Genomic DNA, 21836 nt, shown 5'->3' on the forward strand with positions numbered 1-21836 from the left:
TGTCTTCTTACCTTTCTTTAACTTTAATGCGTAATTTTATTTATTTATTTTTTTGCTCTATTATGGTACTTCAGGCATTTTTTGAAAATGTATTCCTATATATGTTCAAAAACTATTTCTGCAAGTATTTAATGTGAAAGATAGTCTCAGAATAGACACTTCTGGCAGTCATGGGCCTGCCATAGAATGAGGTAGAATCTGGAGCAACTTTTATTAGAATTAAACACTGCTTGTGTTCAATGAAAAAAAGACACTTAATAAATCACAAAGGAAAACACTTTTCTTTTTTCAAGTTGCAGTGTCTGTTATTCTTTAAATTTAAAAAAATAAATAAATAAAAAAAAAAAAATTTAAAAAGACAAATGGAGTTAAGCTTTGTAATGTCCTCATTTGTTGATTAAAATCAGTGAATACTTGGCACAATGAAAGTTCCCTTTTCTATCACTAAGATGGTCATTATTTTATCATATGCATTGAAAAAACATGCAAATTAATATAGTCAAATAAAAGCAATAAATCTAAATAATACAATAACCATCAAATAATACATATTTAAAAAAAATTATAAAAAGAACAAAATTTGACAAAATTAAACAATGAAATATAATACGTTAAAAATAAATCTAAAACAAATTAAGTACAATGTACTGTGTAAATGTACACTACTTTTTAAAAGAAAAAAGAAATTAATTTTATTCAGCAAGGATGCTTTGAATTGATCAAAAATGTCAGTAAAGACATTTATAATGTTACAAAATATTTCTATTTCAAATAAGTGCTGTTCTTTTGAGCTTTTATATACATTAAAGAATCCGTTAAAAAAAGTATCACGGTTTCCACAAAAATATTCAGTAGCAATAGAATAGAATACAATATATTTATATTTCTATATAGCTTCTAATAGAATATATTTATTTTAAATTGTAATAATATTTCACAATATTACTATTTTTACTGTTTTTGATTAAATAAATGCAGCCTTTGTGAGCATAAGAGACTTTCAAAAGCATTTAAAAATATCTTTGAACGGTAGTGTTCAATTTAACAAAATGCATGCGTGTTTTCTGACATGAAGCTTTTATTTATTTTTTCAACATTACACCATGTTACATAAAAACGGTGATGAAACACAGAACTATGAACAGACACATAATCGTTGGACAGTCTCCATTGTAAGCGTGCAATGCATGATTCGATAACACCTATGCCATTTTAAAAGACACTGCAATGGAGGCCAACTACTAAAGGCAGTAAAAACGCAAGTATGCATCGACAAAAGACATTCGAAATCCAAAAAAATGGAGTGGCTTTGTGTGGAAGCAAAGATCTTCTAGTGTTGTTCAGTAATTACAACCTAAGCACCAACAGCGAACTAGAACCCAAAGCCAGAGCTTACCAGCAAGCCTGAGCTTAGATATTTCATATTATTCCACAATACAACACTGTTGCTATTAGCACGAATAGAAGTTGTATATCGCAGTGCTTTTATCGGTAAAACAGAATAAATTATGAAAACGTGTCCATGCATTTTTTAATGAATGATGATGAACATTTAAGTTTTGCTAGATGTTAGAAATGTTCATCTAGTGATTGTTAAAGCTGAACTTTTCCATATCGACACCAAGAATAAATAAAAATACCACGATGTATGTACAGTGCCATATGTGTTTGGAAAACAATAAATTAATTTTAAAGTGGAATATTTGTGAACACGTTAAAAAAAAGGTGATGTTTACGATTAAAACTTTGTGTAAATATATAGGCCTATTATTATAAACATCTCTGGGCACTTTAAGAATTTGAAATAGATGTAAGGCGTAAAGAAACGGCTAGAGCAGTTTATGAAATTGATATTCCATCACTAATAATCCGATTTTTCAGGTATGGAGCGACTGTAGGGATGCGCGAGTCTTCATTCTGTCTTTATTATGTACACCAGAGACGTACAGAGACTGCTGTATATGTGAGTGAAATAACATCTGGTAATGCGGCGTCATCTTCCTTGCTTATCGTCAAATGTCTGCATAGCATCCGTATTAGATTAGAGTGGATATTACTGGCGTCTCTGGAGGGCGAGGGGTTCAGTGTCTAAGTCCAAATGTCCAAATGTTAGAAAAGGGACACTTTCTTCTTCAGGTCGTTCCGCTTCCATAGTGACAGACGATCAAATTCTGTGATGGACATTCCGAATAAGCTCTGGAATTCCTCTGGAGACAGATGACGCTTTAAAAATAAAATAACAACAATCGGTCGGTTTCTATGTGCAGTCAGAGACAAAATCCTATAGAGGACGGGGAAAACATCTTAAAGAACTTAACTACAGCAAATAATAGTTAAGTGACAGTGACCATGCGTCACCATGTCAATAAAATATTTAAATTTTTATTTGTTTGTTTGTTTGTGATAGGAATATTTGGGGAAATGCAACAATAAGATATTATTGTTAATAATAATAATAATAATAATAATAATAAGCTATTTGTGAATATTAAAATTCATTAAATTTTTTGGGGTTAAAATGAATTTGTTGAGTGTTTGGAAACAATAATAATAATAATAATGAGGAACTATTTGAAAATGTTAGAAAATATTAAGAAATATGTATTTATATTTTCATATTTTATTCAAAAAGAAATATGAACATATATTCAATATTTTTACGTTTCATAAAATAAATACATATTTAAAAAAAAATGTATTGTTGCTGTTATTCATATTTTTGTTATTGTATTTTCTAGGGATGCACCGATACCACTTTTTCCAGTACTCGCCCGATACCGATACTTTTATTTTTGGTACTTGCCGATACCGATACTGATATTTTCATTGCATTTGTACATTTTTTAAATATTGGGTACAGAAACCAAAAGAGTATGTATAATGTTAATTGGTTAACTTCATTTATCAAATAAATACAGTCAAACCAAAATTTATACAAACACCATTAAAATTTCTAACATTATCACGGTTTATTCGCTTAGTTTAGAAAATGGTAATAAAATATGACAAGAACTCAAGAGTAAAACCGTGTATGAACAAATTCAGCTTGATAATGTCAGATAACTTTGATAGAAAGGTACATAATGGATTACAATCAACCAAGAATTATTCAGACAGCTGTTATTATGACAATATTTACACAACTATCAATACTCTGCCGGGCCACCCTTAGCCTTAATGACAGCCTGTAGTCTCCTGGGCATGCTGTAAACCAGGTTCATGCAAACCTGAACTTCAGTTGTTTTCCCAGACTCGGTCTGAATATTTTTTTGTCCCAAATTTGTATCAGTTTTACTGGTAGTCCAATGTATGAAGAATTTTTGAAGAGTTATAATATGTCAGTTTACTTTATTTTGATTTTACTGTATAATATCTTCGGTTATTTTCACACTTAATTATGCCCATTAAAATGTATTTTACAAGTTTTTGTTACTTTCACTGTTATTTTTTTTTGCTCTATGGTACATCATCTTTAATTTAATATCATTAGAGCTGCTCCATTGCAGCGGTTCAGTACTGTAATTACGCGTTTTTCTGTAATAATGCAGGGAACCACTCGTTATAAATCTCCTAACTGTGATATTTTAAGGAAATAAAAGTTGCTTTTTTTCATCTGAAACGTGCTGCAATTTATATTTCAAAGCCATTCATATAATGCATAATCACTCATGAAGCAAGCAAAACACGCGCAACGCGCGCACGTATTTGTTCTGGTGCAGAATGAGAGGGACAAGTACAGAACATAGCACATAAGCTGTTAGTTTCACTTTCGCCAGAATGTCGTGTATGCTTAAGGTTGAAAATCAATGATGGTTTATAGTGAATACCCCTATAAATTGTCTTATATTTATGATTTAGTTTTAAGCCAAATGATGCGTGTGCCAAGTGAGCGAACATCAATAAAAATCACACAAAAGAAGTGCGCGCACACTCTCTCTCTCTCTCCCACTCTCCCTACCGTTAAGTAACTCGTGTGTTGTTTTACTTATTTGTTATTGACATATCTGACCGAACTACAAACTATCAAGTGATGTCTGTGAGAAAGGGATATTCGTAGCCCATCAGCTCGCGCACATCAGCTATACAGGCGTCAATACTGAATGTTTAACATTAATTTCATTGCATGCATATACTTAGTAGACATCCTTAATCTCTAATAACTCCATTCTGCTGTCTGTTGTTCTGTTGTCTGTATTTCTTTGTCTGAATATGGCAGTTATCACATGTTGTGTGGTATAGGCGTTTGGTATCGGGCATTTTAACGAGTACGAGTACAGGAGCGGATCCGATACTAGTATTTTCCCTCAAACATGCAATATCAAATAAATAAATAAATCTGTTTATATGTTCAGCTATTGTATAATAATAATAATTAACTATTTGAAAATATTAAAATACATAAAATATTTAACATTTATTTATATATTTGAGGTAGGAGTGTTTAGAAAACATAATAATAATAATAATAATAATAATAATAATAATAAACTATTTGAAATAATAATAATAATAATATATAATAGTTGTTGTTTTTCAAACACTCAAACAAAAAACAAACAAATGCACATTTTCTAATGATGATTATTATTATTATTATTTATAAAATGTAATAATAATTATGATTTATTATTCATATTTTATTAATAAAACAATATTATAAATAATTATTTTTTGCTAATTCTTTTGGGCATATAATGGCAAAGAAACTCAAGTACATTAAGCTGTTACATTAACATAATTTTGTCTTTCTTTCTTTGGTTAACTAGTGCTTATTTGTGACTTACCTCTAATCTGGTCCTGTCAACACCTGGAGGAAGCTTACTGCGCCCTCTGTGGGTTACAACCAGCATTTCATATGGATATATCTGAAGGGAGATGAGATTTCATTACATTTTGGTAACATTCTATGCGGTACTCGTCCTTTTTGATTGACTGGACACAGTAAACAGGCTGTCACATATCAGCGGCTTGCTCAAGGGAGAATGTTCACTACACAAACAACCTCCAAAGTTTTCACTTCGATATTGTCTTCATGGATGGCGTCATTGAATTCTGCATTCAATAGATGTGAGGCTTAGAAGCAACATGGATGTGAGTGAATATATGGCATGGGGTTAGAAGAAAGAAGCAGAACATGAAACTTTGGAGGGTCTCGTAAAATCTGCCTCACCTTCTGTTCCAGAATACTAGGAAGAGAGCTTCCTCTGTCCATTCTCCCACTCTGTGAATCGCCATTCTATGAAGATGCCACCCCAGCCCACGAAAAATGCCCGCCCCCGGGACAAAGGAGATCAATATGAGACAAGTACATTTACATCCATAATAATGAATCAGCCTCATTGGACTCATTATTAAGTGTGCAAACAGTGTGTGGAGATCAAATGAGTCTGAAGCCATGAAAGGATTGTAGGCTAATGTCAGGGTAAAGATACATTAGTTGCAGGAAAAGGATGTGCTTTCCATGTCAGAGCCTATTAGCTGCTGCTGGCATATTAGAAAACCAAACAGCCATGCTTGTGAAATCAAATAAGCAAAGACTTCTTACCTGTACACCTGAGGAATATAGAAAAAAAAACATTATTGGAAATATTCAGAAAAATACAGTGACATTAAACAAATATTTTCCTCATATTTGTGGATTCTCACTCAAATTGGTAAGCTGATAACAGAAGTTATAGCAGAAACGTATATAAAAAGAGAATTTTATACCCTGCTTATGTATACTACATTTTTTACCATACCTGTTTTTGCTTTTCCATTGTCTGTGGAGGTGAAGTCTGCAGATTGCAGCTAATGCATGAAGAGAAACACACATTACACACACACAAATTATATATATATCTCTTATATCTCTTCATTGCAGCTAATGCATGAAGAGAAACACACATTACACACACACAAATTATATATATATATATATATATATATATATAGCTACAGGAACATCTTAAACATCAGCTGACATGATTGCCACATGATTGGCCCATCTTTAAAAGGGTCATATAAAACTCAATCTTGATATTCGGAAATAAAACAGTGTATGCAGTATGTAAACAAACATAACTCAGAATAAAAAAAAGGTTTGTTTCCAAATCTACTATAATTCATTCATTCATTAATTCTAACCAATCAAAACAGTATTGACATATTCAAATTTACATACACTTTTAAAGGTAGAGAGGCAAAAAAGAAAAAAGTGGGTCAGAGACATCTAAGGGTCAGAGAGATGGTGAAAAACGTTAATAATATTTAATATGACAAATAAAAATGTATGAAATAAATCAGTAAATAAAGACTACATGTTATTTATTACAATAAATATGAATTTTCATGTTTAATATTACAAATAAAAATTAAGATTTTAATGAGTAAAGAATAACTGTTTTCATTATTAGTGAATAATGTTAATAATTAATATTTTTAATTGCCATTTTTAATATAGCAAAGAAACATATTTATCAGTAAAGGAAAATAAAATGTATTTTTTACAATTATTAATGCAAATACGTAATATTATTCATTAATATTCACATTTAATAAAATATTACAAATAAAAATGTATGATATTAATTAGAAAAAACTGTTATCACAATTAATGTTAATCAATAGTATTAATTAATATTATAATTACAAATTAATATATATATATATATATATATATAAGTAAAGAAAGACTACATTATTACAATTAATAATGTTAATTATTTAAGTTACATATTTATGATTACAAATAATATTTTCAGTAAATAATTAATATGATCAATATTCATGTTTAACAACAATAGTTTTAGAATATTTATGAATTTTACATTTTAAACAAACAAACAAAAATCAAACTTAATAGGAAAAGTCATATGATTTTTAAAATGTAATATACTCCTGTTTAGATGAATCTCTCTTACCCTCGTGAGGCCTGTTCGACTGCAGGGAGGTAAAGAGGCGGATTTAGTCGCACTGGCTGATGATCCTGCAATGAATGAGAATGAAACACTTAATTAGAAGCACAAATACATCCCTCAATAGACTTTCTATTCAACGCAATTCATTATTTGAACACTGGGTGTCCTCAGTGACTTGCTGGTAGGAGCAACACGCATTAGACCGGTGGTCTCAAACTCAATTCCTGGAGGGCCACAGCTCTGCAGAGTTTAGCTCCAACCAGCTCCAACTCGCACCTGCTTGGAAGTTTCTAGTGATCCTGAAGAGCTTGATTAGCTGGATGAGGTGTGTTTGATTAGGGTTGGAGCTAAACTGTGCAGAGCTGTGGCCCTCCAGGAATTGAGTTTGAGACCAAGACGCTTGATACAAATGAGCACCATGCAGCACATATATATATACAATCTTAAAAATAAAGGTTTCAAAAGGTGTTTGTTGCAGTGATGCCACAGAAGAACCATTCTAGTTTTCTCAAAGAACCTTTAGGTGAAAACAGCTCTTAAAAATCTAAAGAACCTTTTTTTCCCCCACGATAAAGAATCTTTCATTGATTGAAGTTTTCCTTGTTGTTAATGCTTCTTCATGGAACCACCATTAATTTTAAGAGTGTAAACTATAATATATAATGTCTTTCAAATGTCAATAGATTAACTGAAAGCACTAAGACTAAAACAGACATCACATACCCAAAAGTATGTTAGTCCCATCTGGCAGCGAACGTGTTTTTCTGCGGATGAGCACTGATTTCTCAATTTCCTCCTTCAGGATCAATTTGCCCAAGTTGGACTGTATCTGAAAAACAAACAGCCCAGTCATGATTAGCGAGCTCCATTAAGCGCTGGCCTCATGTTGTGTGTGCGTATCCTTCCAGCACTGCCTTCAAACAAAACACTTCATCATCCAGCCTTAGAGAAATATTCCCAGCGCAGCGGCTGATTTATGTAGACAGAGAAGGATATTAATCTCAACAGTATTGATGTATTGATGTCCTGTCATCACCTTCTGAAGTTCCTGTTCCTGGAGTCTCTTTGCATCTTCTGTCAGATCCTCAAACTCATCGTCCTCGACTGGCTTTCCCTGCTCAGCTGCCTTCTTCCTCCACTCGATCTCTGTGAGGAATTGACAGTGTATGAGCGAGTCAATTTTTATTCATAATTAATATTACAACAATACTAGAATACTACAATATAGAATTCCACAATAAAATGCTATAATATACACTGCCCTCCAAAAGTTTGGAAACACCCCAACCTTCCAACAAGACAATGACCCCAAGTACACTTCCAAGCTGCGCAAATCCTATTTGGAGAGGAAACTGGCATCATGTCTGTCATGGAATGGCCTCCCCAATCACCCGACCTCAACCCAATTGAGCTACTATGGGAGGAACTGGACCGTGATGTCCATAAGAAGTGTCCGACCAGTGTGAATCATCTTTGGGCAATCCTTCAGGAGGCGTAGAGTAATATAAAGTATCAAGTCAATGTTTTAATAAACTGACAGCTCAGATGCCCAGATTATGCAGAGCTGTAATAGCTGCTAATGGTGGATATTTTGATGAAAATGTAAGTTTTTTCATAGTTAATTAAAAAGGATTCATGCCAATATTGTCCAAAACCCCACTTTTCCAGGGTGCTTCCAAACTTTTCGAGGGCACACATATATACATTGCTGCAGTTTGGAATTGAACTGCTGGTTCGTTTGGCCAGAGGAGAACTTTGGCCAGAGGATCAATGCTAATCATGTCAGGATTGTGGACTGTTTTGTGTGTGTTTTGCTCCCCGTGTGACCCAGTTTCCCCATGTTAATTTGATCCCAGGTGTGTCTCCTTAGTTCCCTGATCATCCTATGTTTAAAAGCCCCAGTCCTTCTATGAATGTTTGTCGGTCGTTGAATTGTCATCCCTGTCCGTGATGTGTTTCCTGTGCCTCCCATGCTCCTAGTTGGATTAAAGATTCTCGTGTTTGTGAATTCCTCGTCTCCTGGTCTCCGTGTCTTCGTGCTCCCGGGCAGAGGTGTAACAGAACGACCGACCCCATACCGAAGACGAGTTCACCGCTCAGGATGCTTGAGCTTGTGCCCGTCGTTTGCGGGGGTTCACGCCGCCGTTCGCGGCTCGCCCCTGCCCGTTCTGCGTGGGCTGTTGGGCTGCCTGTCGCGGCTTACCCAGGCCACCCGTTTTGGGGAGAACGGGTCGCCATTCGCCGCTCGCCCTTACCCACCGCCCAAAAGAAATTCGTCCCGCCTGAGACGGCGATGAATGTTCCGCCCGCGGCGAGGAGGATTCCGCCGCAAGGGGCGATGAACGTTGCGCCGTCCGCGCTGAAGAGGATCCCGCCGCCTATAACGGTTCACCCCGAACCACCGAGGAAGGAAAGACAGGTGCCGGTAGGGATTTTGATTGAGTTTGAGGGCATGTCAGTCCCTCCAGTGCCTGCTCCTCGCCAGTGCCATCCAGTGCCTGCTCCTCGTCTGTGCCCTCCTATCCCTGCACCTCGCAAGAGGGTACCGTCCAGCCCACCTTCGTCTCCGCTGGTTCCGTCCAGCCCTCCTGGGTTCCCGCTGGTTCCGTCCAGCCCTCCTGGGTTCCCGCTGGTTCCGTCCAGCCCTCCTGGGTTCCCGCTGGTTCCGTCCAGCCCTCCTGGGGTCCCGCTGGTTCCGCCCAGCCGTCCTGAAGTCCCGCTGGTTCCGTCCAGCCCTCCTGAAGTCCCGCTGGTTCCGTCCAGCCCTCCTGAGTTCCCGCTGGTTCCGTCCAGCCCTCCTGAGTTCCCGCTGGTTCCGTCCAGCCCTCCTGAGTTCCCGCTGGTTCCGTCCAGCCCTCCTGAGTTCCCGCTGGTTCCGTCCAGCCCTCCTGAGTTCCCGCTGGTTCCGTCCAGCCCTCCTGAGTTCCCGCTGGTCCCGTCCAGCCCTCCTGAGTTCCCGCTGGTCCCGCCCAGCTCTCCTGAGTTCCCGCTGGTCCCGCCCAGCTCTCCTGCGTCCCCGCTGGTCCCGCCCAGCTCTCCTGCGTCTCCACTGGTCCCGTCCAGCTCAGCTCTTCCCGAGCGCCCCCAAGTGTCCGCGCTTCCAGAGCGCCCTCCAGTGCCGGCTCCACGCACGTGCCCTCCAGTGCCGGCTCCACGCACGTGCCCTCCAGTGCCTGCTCCTCGAAGATCCCCACCCTCCCACCCACTCCTGCCTCCTCCACCGCTGTCGTCTGGCAGCCCCCCCGCTCGCCCTCAGCCCTCTATCGGTACGGTGCGAGCCCCGTGGGTCTGCCATCCTCCAGCGTTGCCGGGGCTGGAGTATCCCTTACCTCCGCCTCCAGCCTCCGAGGCCCGGACTCTGCCTCGGTCCGTAGACCCAGTGGCTCCACCTCGGCTCCTAGCTCCCTCGCCTCCACCGTCACTCCTCGATCCACCAGCTCCACCGGGCTCCCTTGTCCCTCCGGCTCCGCCTTGGTCGGGCGTCGACCCGCCATCGCCTCTGGACTCCTCTCCTCTGGCTGCGCCTCGTCGCTCCGTCCCACCGGCTCCGTTGGGCTCCTTCCTCCCTCCAGCTCCACCTTGGTCCTCAGTCGCTCCGGCTCCGCCGCGGATCTCCGGGTCTCCGCCTCCACCTCGGTCACCAGAGCCCTCGGCTCCACCCTGTCCCCCCGGATCCTCGGCATCACCCTGGCTCGTTGGCTCTCCGTCTCCGCCTCGGGCTCCTCCACCACCTGCTCCGCCGCCGTTGCTCGGCCCCCTGGAGTCGGCGGCCATCCCTCCTCCATGGCTCCTCCCTCCGTCGGCTCCACCTTGGGCCATTTTCATGGCTGTGGCCTGGGTCCAGCTGAGCGCCTCCTGCTCCGGGTCCCTCCTGTCTCTTCCCTGGCTCCTCCCTCCTTCGTCACCGCCTTGGCCTCTGTCTGCCGGCCCCCTCCAGGGTATCCGTCCTCCTCCTGAACCGCCTCCCTAGTTCCCACCCGCCCCTCCCCTTTGGATGTTTCTACGGTGCGAGGACGCACCTTCCGGGAGGGGGGCGATATGTCAGGATTGTGGACTGTTTTGTGTGTGTTTTGCTCCCCGTGTGACCCAGTTTCCCCATGTTAATTTGATCCCAGGTGTGTCTCCTTAGTTCCCTGATCATCCTATGTTTAAAAGCCCCAGTCCTTCTATGAATGTTTGTCGGTCGTTGAATTGTCATCCCTGTCCGTGATGTGTTTCCTGTGCCTCCCATGCTCCTAGTTGGATTAAAGATTCTCGTGTTTGTGAATTCCTCGTCTCCTGGTCTCCGTGTCTTCGTGCTCCCGGGCAGAGGTGTAACAAATCATTAGTAATTAAATTGAATAATTAATATTCATATTTCATGTTACAATAATGTCAAAATACTACAATATATTACAAATAATATAATTTACAATCATAATAAAAACAACAACAATAATAATCAATGAAAGACTAAATATAAATTCTTATAATTAATAATGTTAATAATAATTATTATTAATAGTACTGATTGATTAGTGTATATATATATACACACACACACATATATATATTCAATATTACAACAATAATTATTAATAGTACTGTAATAATATAATAATTCATTATATTATTATTATATTACTGATAATGTTATTATTATTATATTATGTAAAAATATAATTATTATTAATAGTACTGAATGATTAGTATATAACAACAATCATTTTAATATTACAATATTATTAAATTACTACAATATAATATTGTAATATTGTATGATTAAAAAAAAAATAATTATTAATCAGTGGAGAAAGACTACATTTAATTAATTTGTATTTAATATCACAATTATTACTATTTTTATACTATTATTATATTATTATACTAATAATATTCATATTTATTATACTACATTTTAAATGCATATATGCTAAAAAGTTAATAATCTCGGATTAATTCAAGTTAATCAACTCTGCATGCTTCTCTAAAGCCGCAATAGTATCAGGGACATTACATTTCAGTAACTTCTCCTTCAATACGCAGTGATGTGGAGTGGGAGTTTGGACCTGTAAAATGTGACTGTGGGAGGGGCTACAGAAATATGAAGCTGCTGAGCATTTACCCATAGTGGCTAGAGAGGGTGGACAGGGCCAGTACTCTGTCTCTATCTTCGAAGGCTGGTTGGGGTCAGGCGGCTGGGCTGCTGGGAACTTGGAGGACTCAATGATGACATCATGTTTACTATGAGACGTTCCCGTCTGTCCGTCTGAGGACAGAGACATCAAAACATCTTTCAATACACCCTGGAAAACCAACAATCCCTCAGGAGAGTGAGGTGAAGATCACCAACTAGAAAACAATAAAAGAACAAATACCGTGTTTGTAAATTGGTGGCTTCTTATAGATGTTGGTGCCACTGTCTGAAACATAAATGTGCATGTACAGTTACAGCTCACACAGGTTTGAATGATTCTGAAAGGTGTGATTGTGCTGTGAAGTACCCGGCCTGTGGAAGTGCTGCATGAGGCCTTTGGAAGCAGGGCTGATTTTGCGGAGCTGCACCGTGGAGCCCATGTTGGAGTCTCCTGGAGAGCCCTGCTCTGACCACTCCTTTGACTCTTTTGAAGCAAATATCTGAAGATACAGGGGAACTGCATAAACCTTCTGTTATTCTGGAATGCTAATGATGAAGCACTTGATTATGGTGACATAAATTCACATTTCAGTCCTGGCCTAAAGAGTGGGCATAATTTATAACACTCAGCATGTTAACAGAAGCCAGACCATCATATTTCACTGCCTGCATCAATAATATGGCAATGCAAACTCATGCCTTACTGTAAAATATGCTGAGGGAGGTCAGCAGCATAGAATGCCATTTGATTCCACTGTTCAGTGTTCTAGTTAGTTTAAATGTAGTTAATTAAGAAAGTGCAATATTAGAATTCTGTCTGATACAGATATGCTGTAACAGTATGAATTCAGATTCATATTCAATACTTAAAAATATTAGAATGTAATACAATATAATATTATAATGGATAGTATTAATTGTAATGAATATAAAATAAATTATGTTAAAATTCATGAGGGCAATATACCTAATTATGTTCATGTTATTGCCAATAACCAATACGTGGTCAATATCAAAATTAAATAGTATTTTTTTAAAAAGAAAACACTAAAAACTATGGATAATAATTTCATGTTTATTTTGAGATTCGTTGATTCATTGAATAATGTTTCTATGACCTCATCATAATAATATAAATTAAAGACATTCATTTTTATATTCAATAAAATAATAAATAACTGTAATAATATTACTGATTTATATATCAGTATTACAACATTATTCTTTAATATATAATATTAATTAAAAGTAGTATGATTATTAATAACATTAATCATTCAAGAAAGACTACATTTGAAATATTCTGATTAATAATGCTAATAATTAATAGTATTAATTCAGATTTGTATTCAATATTAAAAAATACATACTACAATATATTATTATAATGAATAGTATACATTTTTAATTAAAAAATAAATCATTAAAACTGCTGGCTGAAAAAAATTATAAAAATAAAAAGTAATATGGATAATAAGTAAGCATTCCTTTTGAGATTTGCTAAATAATGACTTTTTAAATAATGTTTATATGACTGCAACACAATTAAAGAAATTAAAATGAAATCATAGAATTGTAATAATATTAATTTTAAATATTACAACAATATTCAAATACTGTACTATTATAATTAATAATAATAAGTACAAATTAATAATATTAATCAGCAGAGAAGGGCTATAATTAACTATTATAATTAATAAATGTTAATGATTAATATTATTAATTCATATTCAATATTTAAAAAAATAAAATACTACAATATAATATTACAATTAATAGGAATAATTATAATGAATAAAAAATAATTCATTAAAATTCTGTAATGATTACAATGTGCTGCTAATTATTTTCATATTATGGCCAACTAAACTATTATAAAAGTAATTATTAACATTATTATTAACATGAATTAAACATAACTAAAGTCATTGTGTCATATTTGCTTTGTCAAACATAGTTGAAATGTAATTCTGAAACTGAAAGTCATTTGAAGAGGCAGCATCCTTCATTAATCGAGTGGCTCGGTAAAATAATCACACTGGAAGTGTACAGAAAGATAAGTATGGTGGTTAAAGCTAGTGATCGGTGACTAGTGTCAGTGCTGATCGACAGAGGCTTGATGGCTCACCTCGGGGGAAGGAGGGGGCGAGATAGAATGAGGAGACATTGATCTCTGGAGGAGACAAGGAGAGAAAACAGAACACAGACATACATGCATCGTCTTCAACGTCTGACATCCAAAGGCTCTGTGGCTCTTTAACACACACAAATGATTTCACATGCATAACAAAGCTTGACTAATAGCTTTAAAGTTACACCTCACCATTATATCCAGCTTCCTGTTAGCCAAAACACATATATTGATTCCACTTGGAGTGGAAGTTGTAAAACGTACAATAAAGCTTCTCAAATGCTTCCCAATGGTACAATGAAACAAAGACTCGATCTAAAGACACAATTGTTCTGACCTCTCTGCTTCTGGAGAGACCTATCCGATCCAGGGCTGAGATATTGAAATGCGGCTCGTACACCATCAGATCTGGCCGTTCCACCTCAAGAATGGCTTTGTCTTTGGGAATGGCGGCCAAGTCTTTATATCCAATGACCTGATTGTCCATTCGTGCCTTTGGGGAGTTAGAAAGAGAGAGGCTGAGTGAAAGAAACGCTTGTCCTCTGGGATGCCTCACGGGGATCCTGGGAACTGGGATATCGAGCATGTGCTTTATGGTAGATAACAGAACCATGTGTTATCTGTGAAACTGAAAGTTTTACTTACCACAATCGAGGTGGCTGGGGACCCAGGAGCACTTGGACCCCGGGAGGACGGGGGCGTCCCTGCCTGTGGCGGGAGAGCAGAGCAAAAAGGTCAGAGGTCATCATTTAACTGCTCCTAACCATGTTGTTAATGACAAATAAGATCTATAAGTAATATCATCAATCAAACTGACGATGCGTGTCACTCAGCCACGCCCTCTTTCCATTCTCACTAAATGAAAAAACCCACTGCAGATCTGATCATACTTTAATTGGTTTACTTTGACAGAAGTCAATATAAAAAAAGCTATATAAACATTTGGGAAATTCTAGGAGATCGACTATTTTTGGCAAAAATGGCGGCTTTAAGGTGAAATGAACTAATGTGTGTGCGTTTGTGTGTACATATATATATATATATATATATATATATACTCTCACATATTGTCAAGCATAATAGCCTCCACATACATTACCTTCTGCATGACTAAACTATAAAACGCCTTTATTTGTTCTTCCAGTTACACAGATCTGCAAAAAAGCACAAAAAGGCCAAACATGAATTCAAAATAGAAGCAAATTAAGGTATTATAAATAATGAATTATTAGCTGGATATTTAGACATGCTAAATAACAGTGCTAAAGCAGCGTTAAGGCTAACTAATTTTGTTAATCTCATTTTCCAGTAAAAATGTATTTTTATTATTTTTATATTATGTATTATAAAAAACAAAAATATGCGAGATATTATGATTTATTTCAGAGAATATCTCTTGAATTACATTTATACTTATTAAAAGTTTAAGAAATATATTATTATTATCATTATTTATACTACTATTCAATATGGGGTCTGTAAGATTGTTTTTTTTTTTTAAAGTCTCTTCTTTCAGTTCTTGCCAAGGCCACATTTATTAAATAAAAAAATACAGTAAAACAGTAATATCGTGAAATATTATTAGAATTTAAAATAACTGTTCTCTAATTTAATAGGTTTTAAAACTATTATTCCAGTGATTCAAGGCTGATATTTCAGCATCATTACTCCAGTCTTCAGAGTCACATGATCCTTCAGAAATCATTCTAATATTCTGATTTGCAGCTCAAGAAACATGTCTTATTATTATCAATGTTGGAAACAGTTGTGCTGCTTCATATTTTTGTGGAAACCATAATGCATTTCAGGACTCTTTCATGAACAGAGATTTCAAAAGAAATTATTTTTTTAATTATTTTTATTTGAATGTCACTTTTGACCAATTGTCCTTCATTCTTCAAAAAACATCAAAACAACAACAAAACAACCTGAACTATTCTTTAATAATTACCAATTTCTTCTCACGTAAACTGTAAAATCTTCATAAATCTTGTTATATTTAGATATTTGAAAACTATATTTTGTAAAGTATTTTCCAAGGGGTTAAGTACGTATACTCGCTTTTACTTAGCAACCATCCATAAAATTCTATAGCAATGCAATTCTATTGCAATGTGCTAACAATGGCTCAGAACACCTTAGCAACCTCAAAACAATGGCTTTGCAATCACACCACAACAACCCAGCATTTTGGTACCACTCACATTTTGTTTGTAAAATGTAAAAATCAAGTTAACAATGGTCTTGATACTATGCTTTGATATAGGCTAAATCAGTTTTAGAAATATGAGAGCTGAAATGACAGTCTGCCAAACCAACATTGTGAAGATCTCACATTAGCAGACTGCATCAGTGGAACGATCCTGAAATTCAGTCTGAGGTGATCCATTTAATTAGCCTCCCACTGAGGGCGTTCAACACCCACCCATATCACACTCATTCAGCACTCACTGCACGATACATGCATTCCACACGCAGCTTCATTGGATTCAGAGATGCATATCCATATCTGTTTTATGGTAGAAAGGTACCATACAATTAATATTAAAGTCGATGTGTGTCATTTTTTTCTGTTAAAATGCTTTCTCCTAGCTCAGTTTAATATGCAGAGACAATGTAAAGTTCATCCCAAGAACTGCAATTCTGTGTAATGTTATTTATAGGCTTATAATGTTGTAGTATTTATTAATATTTCAGTAAACAGCATGTTTTTGTACATACTGGAAGAATTGACTGGTATCAATGTGAATAGCTGCTATCAGTGTGAATAAAAAGGAGAACAGTTATACCATTCATCTCCACTATAGAGGATCAGTGGACTTGTGTCTTTATGAAATGATGTTAATTCATTAGATGCAGGGACGGCATCCTGTTAGTGTGGGGGAGGGGAAGTGACATCATGATTGCTCATCCAATTTCACCATGAGCAGAGAATGGAGAACTGACCACAGCATTTATCAGGTTCCAGCATCAGAAAACATCAGAGAATTATACTCCATACAGATGGTCTCGGGTTGGCAATGGTTAATGTGCTAATTAGAAATGCAGTAATTTCAATTTCATATAAGGATGAACCTTGAATATTTTATGACAAGAGCATAAGTAACACACTCTGAGCAGGATACAAGCCTCAAGGCGTTTTGAATCCATTTCCTTGCATTAAAATAGTTGACAAAGATGCTTTTTTTTTTGCTGGAGTTGGGAGTTCACTCGAGGTAATGCGAGAGGTTTTTCGTTCCGCTTTGTTTTGACTGCTCATGCCTTGCTTCAGGGGAAAAGAGACAAAATGTCAAGGGAAATGCATTACATTTCTAAATCTCAAAAAGAAAAATCTGGGTCATATTTCAGGTCTCCATTACAGTTGAAATTGAAGAACTGACTAACTGTATAACATTAACAGTTATTTTCCTGTTTATTAATGTGAAGCTGATTTGAAGTAGTCTGTATTGTATAAACAGCTATATAAATAAATTAAATTTCATATTATAAAATAAAGTACCGTAATAATAATAATAATAAACACATATTACTCTAATATGGCAATTCTATCTTCAATTTTGAAGTGTTATTTTATTTTTTATTTTAATTAAACCATCCTTTTTTGATTATTCTAAAGCCAAAACCCTCCATGGGTTCTTTTAAACGACGCTTTGACACAAAGGGCAGTGAGACAGAAATCTATTGTAGCACCAAACATCACTAACGGTTTCCTTTCCTCCATCTTTTCCACCCTGGCCTGACCTCAGCCACAGCTGCTGTCACTGCTGGTTAGGAGGTTTAGCGATCAGCTCAGGTCAGGTTAACCCTGGCGTGAAGGACGCTGTACACCTCCTTTCTGACATGATTAATCACCCTGAGAATACACTGTAAATGGCCTGTGTTTGAGATGAAGGGACCCATGTGCATCAAGCTGTCTGTAATTCAAGTTCAATCTGGCTAAGAAGAGTCCCTAAGCACCGGGCTCAAATAAAGTTTGATTTACTGATCATTCACACGCTGAGAACACAATTTAGCACTCAAATAATTACATGGCATCTGTGACGATATTTTCATTTGGATGATTCTTACAATCCAGTTTCCTATTCTATAGAGATTTCGGTAACACTTTATTTTAAGGTGCCCTTGTTGCATGTACTTACTCTTTTAATATAAATTAATTATGCATAATTACATGCAAGTAACCCAAGCCAAACCCTAATCCAAAACCTAACCATATAGTAAGTACAAGCAGTTAATTAATATTACTCAGTACTTAAATGTATAATTACACTGTAACAAGAACACCTTAAAATAAAGTGTAACCAAGCTTTTATTGTGTTTTTCTGCTGTAGCTTGTGCTGTGGTGCACATTACAGGTGACCTTAAAATTGAGCCATTTGCTGTTCCAGCAGGAATCTGACAGCACACATCCTCTGAACACAGCAGAAACCAGAGGTGATTGTTTTTAAAATGAAGCACCACAACTGCAAATCTATCTGCCATCTTTTGGTGAAATACTCATAATGGTCAGTAGACTTGATCACAATATTGATGATAACAAGTCTTGAGAGACAATGTCAAGAGACATTAACCAACTTTATCCACTAAATTTTTTTTAATATTACTAAATAATTGTTGTATTTTGTGCTGAATTAATTAGAATAACATGTCAGGAATAATAAGGAAAATAACAGTCTAAGTGGGACAGCCAGTCTTTTAACATTTATTCATGGGTTAATAAATGTCATAGATTAAGGCTGAATTATGTTTGGATTTTAAAAATTGAATATTGTGATGATATTTCAACAATTTACTTATATGAAGAATTTGGTATAGCATTAAATGTTGTTTCAATGTTGAAAAAATTAAATTTGTCCATTAAATTATAAAAATTGTAATTCATAACCAGTAGTTAAATTGCCTTTTACCTCAATCAGTATAAATGAGCATCTGTTAACCAACATCCTAGTGATGAAATGGTAACACTTTATAATAAGGTTCTATTAGTTAACGTTAGCTGATAAATTAACTAACAATAACTAACAAGGAGCAACACATTTGTTAAAGTATAATCCTTGTTAACATTAATTTACAAAAAAATACAACTGTTATTGTTAATTCGTTGTTAGTTCAGGTCCATTAAATAATATGAACAAATGCAACTTTTGATTTTAATAATGTATTAGTACAACCCGAATTCCAGAAACATTGGGACGTTTTTTAAATTTGAATAAAATGAAAACTAAAAGACTTTCAAATCACATGAGCCAATATTGTATTCACAATAAACCATAGATAACATAAAAAAATTTTAAACTGAGAAATTTTACACTTTTACCCACTAAATAAGCTCATTTCAAATTTGATGTCTGCTACATGTCTCAAAAAAGTTGGCACAGGGGCAACAAAGGGCTGAAAAAGCAAGACATTTTGAAAAGATTCAGCTGGGGGAACATCTAGCAACTAATTAAGTTAATTGACATCAGGTCTGTTAGCTATAAAAGGGATGTCTTAGGGAGGCAGAGTCTCTCAGAAGTAAAGATGGACAGAGGCTCTCCAATCTGTGAAAGAGTACGTAAAAAGAGTGTGGAATACTTTAAAAACAACGTTCCTCAACGTCAAATTGCAAAGGCTTTGCAAATATTACTATTAATGCTGAAAGGTATATAAAGGTTTTAGAACAACATATGCTCCCCTCCAGACGACGTGTATTTCAGCAGGACAATGCAAAACCACATACTCCAGCTATTACAACAGCATGGCTTCGTAGTAGAAGAGTCCGGGTGCTGAATTGGCCTGCCTGCACTCAAGATCTTTCACCAATAGAGAACATTTGGCGCATCATTAAATGAAAAATATGTCAAAGACGACTATGAACTCTTCAGCATCAGACAACAATGGGACCAAATTCCAACACCAAAACTCCAGAAACTCATAACCTTAATGCCCAGACATCTTCAAACTGTTTTGAAAGGAGATGCTACACCATGGAAGACATGCCCCCGTCCCAACTATTTTGAGACCTGTAGATTATACAATTTCTCAGTGTAAACATTTATGTTATCTATGTTCTATTGTGAATGAAATATTGGCTCATGTGATTTGAAAGTCTTTTAGTTTTCAATTTATTCAAATTTAAAAAAACGTCCCAACATTTCCGGAATTCGGGTTGTAAATGTTGAAATTAACTATGTATCAGTATTCATGTTAACTAATGTAATTAACTAATGTTAAAAAATGAAACCTTAATAAATACAATTGAATAAAAATAAGCAATACCTTATGTTAACTTTTACCCAAGCTATAGATAAAATAAACACAATTAAAAATAAGCTACAATAAAACATACTTAATTGTGACTGTCAGACTTTAACATGCTGCTGCTACTACTATCCATACACTAATCATTTATAGAAGAGCTTCAAATCCATCTGTTCCATTGCATTATTGTACTTAGAACATAGTATGCACTGATAACATAAGAACGGCATGTATATCAATAGCAGCATAAAAACATGTACTACCACAAAACATGCTGATCAACCAGAGAGAAGCTTATGATCAGATCTACCATTACTAACATTTCTCTAAGATAGCACAGTGTGTCAGCCTGGAATTAATGGACCTGCTTCAAGGCAAGCATTAGAGAAAACAGAGCGTGTTAATAAGGAAGCAAGGCAGCGCACTCATGAGATCCAGAGAAAGCCCATATCTCCAGTCAGACAGGGAGTTTTAGCATGCATGAGTAAGCAGTCAGGGAGTATGATTCTTATTCACTACAAAGAAATCAATTTCTTAATCAGTATGTGTGTATCAGACATAGTTTTGCTTCTCAAGTAAATTACTCTTGCTTTAAGGATGTTTAGCTGGATTTTCACTGGAAGACAAAACAAAAATACTGATATGAAAATGATTTTTTTGGTTGGACATTAAAAATCTTTCACATTGGTGTAAAACGATCATCTTCTCGGACCATCAAAACACACTTCCAAGCACAACATAGTCACACAAGTATGTTTTTTTTATCAGCATTTGAGAGATAAAATCATATATTTTGTGAAATCCGTTGAATTTTAAACGGAAAAGAACCAGAATTTGAATATGAACCTTAATTTGGTTTGGTTTACGGTAGTAAAACGAAGCAACCAGTGATAGATTTATGGTATGATACAACTACAAAATGTAAATAAATAACAATTATATTGCTTACTTAAGACATATACTGCACAGGACCAAGCACCAAGAATCCATAACTTCATAAAAAAAAAAGACTAACTGAAACAAAACAAAAATTGAGGAAGGGGTCACAAAACCAACCGTAATCACTCTGAAAGGAAACAGTCATTCTGGAAGCAAAACAAGCCACAATACACACCAGGATTCCACCTCAGCTCCAGCTATGTGATGAAGAGGAAATCCTATACGCTGAGAGATGCAGACTTCCTGTCATCCCACTCCCGTTCTCCCCAGTCCTCGTCGTCTCTCTCTCTCTCTCTACACGCTGCCTTGAAGACCCCACCCACTTCTCTCTCCACCCAAACTGAAATACACTTATCTCAGCAGACCAAGAGAAGCCAACGCCCAATCAGACCCATCGGTTGCATCACCAGGGCAACGATCTGCTCAGTCTGAAGCAAATTCTCCAAGCAACGCTGATGGATACAGGATCCATTACCTCTGTGAGGCCTTGCTGCTCCGCTGGGAGCAT

General features: G+C 36.4%; 1 protein-coding gene across 2 annotated transcripts; it reads right to left on the reverse strand.

Moving 5' to 3' along the window:
- Window positions 1-1038: 1038 nt before the first annotated feature.
- On the reverse strand, window positions 1039-21645 carry LOC306865656 (dematin-like). Of its 2 annotated transcripts, none has more exons than XR_013783885.1 (15): window positions 21504-21645; window positions 15249-15303; window positions 14795-14857; window positions 14487-14642; window positions 14147-14191; window positions 12383-12515; window positions 12257-12301; window positions 12004-12147; window positions 7936-8045; window positions 7623-7728; window positions 6903-6967; window positions 5742-5790; window positions 5171-5553; window positions 4785-4865; window positions 1039-2223 (listed from the first exon to the last, which is right to left on the reverse strand). XR_013783885.1 is itself a non-coding variant. In XM_079410391.1 (15 exons), the coding sequence occupies exons 2-15, from the start codon at window positions 15255-15257 to the stop codon at window positions 2110-2112; spliced, it is 1191 nt and encodes a 396-aa protein (XP_079266517.1). In that variant the 5' UTR covers window positions 15258-15303; window positions 21504-21645; the 3' UTR covers window positions 1065-2109. The 2 variants fall into 2 exon arrangements, 1 of the variants encoding a protein (XP_079266517.1); XM_079410391.1 differs by having other exon boundaries at window positions 1065-2223; window positions 5171-5236; window positions 5737-5790.
- Between the last annotated feature and the right edge of the window lie 191 nt (window positions 21646-21836).

The sequence above is a fragment of the Barbus barbus genome, assembly GCF_936440315.1.
Source record: "Barbus barbus genome assembly, chromosome: 47".
NCBI classification, from domain to species: Eukaryota; Metazoa; Chordata; class Actinopteri; order Cypriniformes; family Cyprinidae; genus Barbus; species Barbus barbus.

Coding starts and splice junctions, on each gene's coding strand:
- LOC306865656 (XM_079410391.1), bottom strand. Junction 8,046..12,003: donor ACCCTCTCTAGCCACTATGG/GTAAATGCTCAG, acceptor AATTCCTCACAG/AGATCGAGTGGAGGAAGAAG. Junction 2,224..4,784: donor TTGACAGGACCAGATTAGAG/GTAAGTCACAAA, acceptor TTATTTTTAAAG/CGTCATCTGTCTCCAGAGGA.